The sequence below is a fragment of the Bison bison genome, unplaced genomic scaffold, assembly GCF_000754665.1.
Source record: "Bison bison bison isolate TAMUID 2011002044 unplaced genomic scaffold, Bison_UMD1.0 scf7180017864334, whole genome shotgun sequence".
Lineage (NCBI taxonomy): Eukaryota > Metazoa > Chordata > Mammalia > Artiodactyla > Bovidae > Bison > Bison bison.
This window is the reverse complement of record NW_011494906.1, coordinates 731,221-733,244: the sequence shown is the minus strand read 5'-3', so window position 1 is coordinate 733,244 and position 2,024 is coordinate 731,221. Positions and strand designations below refer to the sequence as shown.

The window sequence follows — 2,024 nt, the reverse complement described above, 5'->3', positions numbered from 1 at the left end:
CCACTCTTTCAAGATATCATGAAGAAGACTAGATTAGGGTTAATTCACTAAAGTTAATGAAGCACACTATTATATGGGCACTCAGTAAATAGTTGCTGCATGATGAATTGAACTACACTCAAGATATCTTGAAAGAGTGGGAGTAAGCCCTGCGGGAAAGCAGGGGTCCAGTGCCAAGTCCCAGAGGCCTGAGAAGACAAGGCCTGGTGGGGGAAAGGGCTGAGTTGGGTTTCGTTGACTCTGAGTTCACGTGGCGTGGGCAAATGGAAGATGGTGTCCCGGGAAGTCACAAACCTTCCGAGTGGGCGAAGAAGAGCCTCGGAACCCCCGCAGTTGTGCATATCCGCTTTAGCCCACTTAGGCGGAGGCGGGAGGAACCAGCGCGGGGGCCGGGGGCGGGACAGGTTGCAGACTCCGCCCGCCTAAAGGTGGCTCCGTGCTCAGCTTTCTGAATGTCCGAACGTTAGGACTAGACGGTTCTAGATGAGGAAATGGACCAGGGGGATTGAACCACGCAGCCATCGGAGTTGAGTTCCCAACGTTACTCCCTCGGCCGCCGCCCACCCTTTCAGTCCCTGAAAGAGCAACCCAGGAGATTCCACTTTAAGGGACAAGCAGGGGCGGGCCGGGGCGGGGCTCCCCTACTCAGGCCCCGAGGCCGCGCCCGCCGCGCCGCAGACTGGGTCGGGGAACCTAAGCGGAGCCACGGAAGCCTGGGAGTCTGTTCTGGGGCCAGAAGATCCGGGCAGGTGTCCAGCCAACAGCTGACCGCAGACTGCGTCTTGTCTCCGTTTCCGCAGGCACCATGAGCCAGGACACCGAGGTGGACATGAAGGAAGTGGAACTGAACGAGCTGGAACCCGAGAAGCAGCCGATGAACGCGGCGTCTGGGGCGGCGATGGCCGTGGTCGTGGCGGGCGGCACCGAGAAGAATGGTCTGGTTAAGATCAAGGTGGCCGACGACGAGGCGGACGCAGCGGCCGAGGCCAAGTTCACGGGCCTGTCTAAAGAGGAACTGCTGAAGGTGGCAGGCAGCCCCGCCTGGGTACGCACCCGCTGGGCGCTGCTGCTGCTCTTCTGGCTCGGCTGGCTGGGCATGCTGGCCGGCGCCGTGGTCATCATCGTGCAGGCGCCACGCTGCCGCGAGCTGCCAGAGCAGAGATGGTGGCACAAGGGTGCCCTCTACCGCATTGGAGACCTTCGGGCCTTCCTGGGCCAAGAGGCAGGCAACCTAGCGGGTGAGTCCGGGCGCCCCCATCTCCCTCCCCGCGCGTCCTCACCTCCCACCCCATGGGCCCTTGGTTTAAATGGTCGCCAACTTCGAGCTCTGTTCCCAGATTGACTCAGACGGTTCTCTACCCTACTCGGTACTGGCGACCGCTCCCCGAGACGTAGCCCCTCCTTGCTTTCTTTGAAGGGAGCTGTCCCCCACTTGTTCTTTCCTGAGGGTGGCTGACTCAGCATGCTCCCCTCCCCTTCCCGGCGCCCGTAGCCTGTCGCAGCGTGTTTCTGAAGCAACTTGCTAGCCGCCTTACATCAGCGTCTCAGTCTGGTGATCCAGCCTTATAGGGGCGATCAGGGGCCTCGGCGAGGCCTCACTGTAACTTTGCTTCTCCATTTCAGACCTAAAGGAGCGGATGGATTACTTAAGCACCCTGAAGGTGAAGGGTTTTGTGTTGGGCCCAATTCATAAGAACCAGGAGGATGACCTCACAGAGACCAACTTGGAACAAATCGACCCCATTTTTGGCTCCAAGGAAGATTTTGAGAGTCTCCTGCACTCGGCCAAGAAGAAGAGTGGGTGTCCTAGAACTAGCAAAGCAGCAGCTAGAGAGGACTTGGGCTTCTGGCCAGGGGAAAGTCCGGAGAGGATTTTTGTCTGGTTTACTGCTGACTGGCTTACAGTTTTCCTAGGGCAGGTCCAGGGTGGGTTTGTTAGGCTTCAACTTAAAGTGGATTTGTCAGGTGGTTCAGAGACTTTGTATACTTGGATATACAGTTATTTAGCTTCTGGGCTTCAGTGC

General features: G+C 58.2%; 1 protein-coding gene across 1 annotated transcript in view; it reads left to right on the top strand.

Moving 5' to 3' along the window:
* SLC3A2 (solute carrier family 3 (amino acid transporter heavy chain), member 2) overlaps positions 1–2,024 on the top strand; it is a 40,161-nt gene that overhangs the window by 33,233 nt on the left and 4,904 nt on the right. The window contains exons 2-3 of the mRNA XM_010853970.1: positions 801–1,238; positions 1,624–1,797. Of these exons, the coding sequence (XP_010852272.1) occupies positions 801–1,238; positions 1,624–1,797 (612 nt within the window). The remainder of the gene's footprint in view (positions 1–800; positions 1,239–1,623; positions 1,798–2,024) is intronic.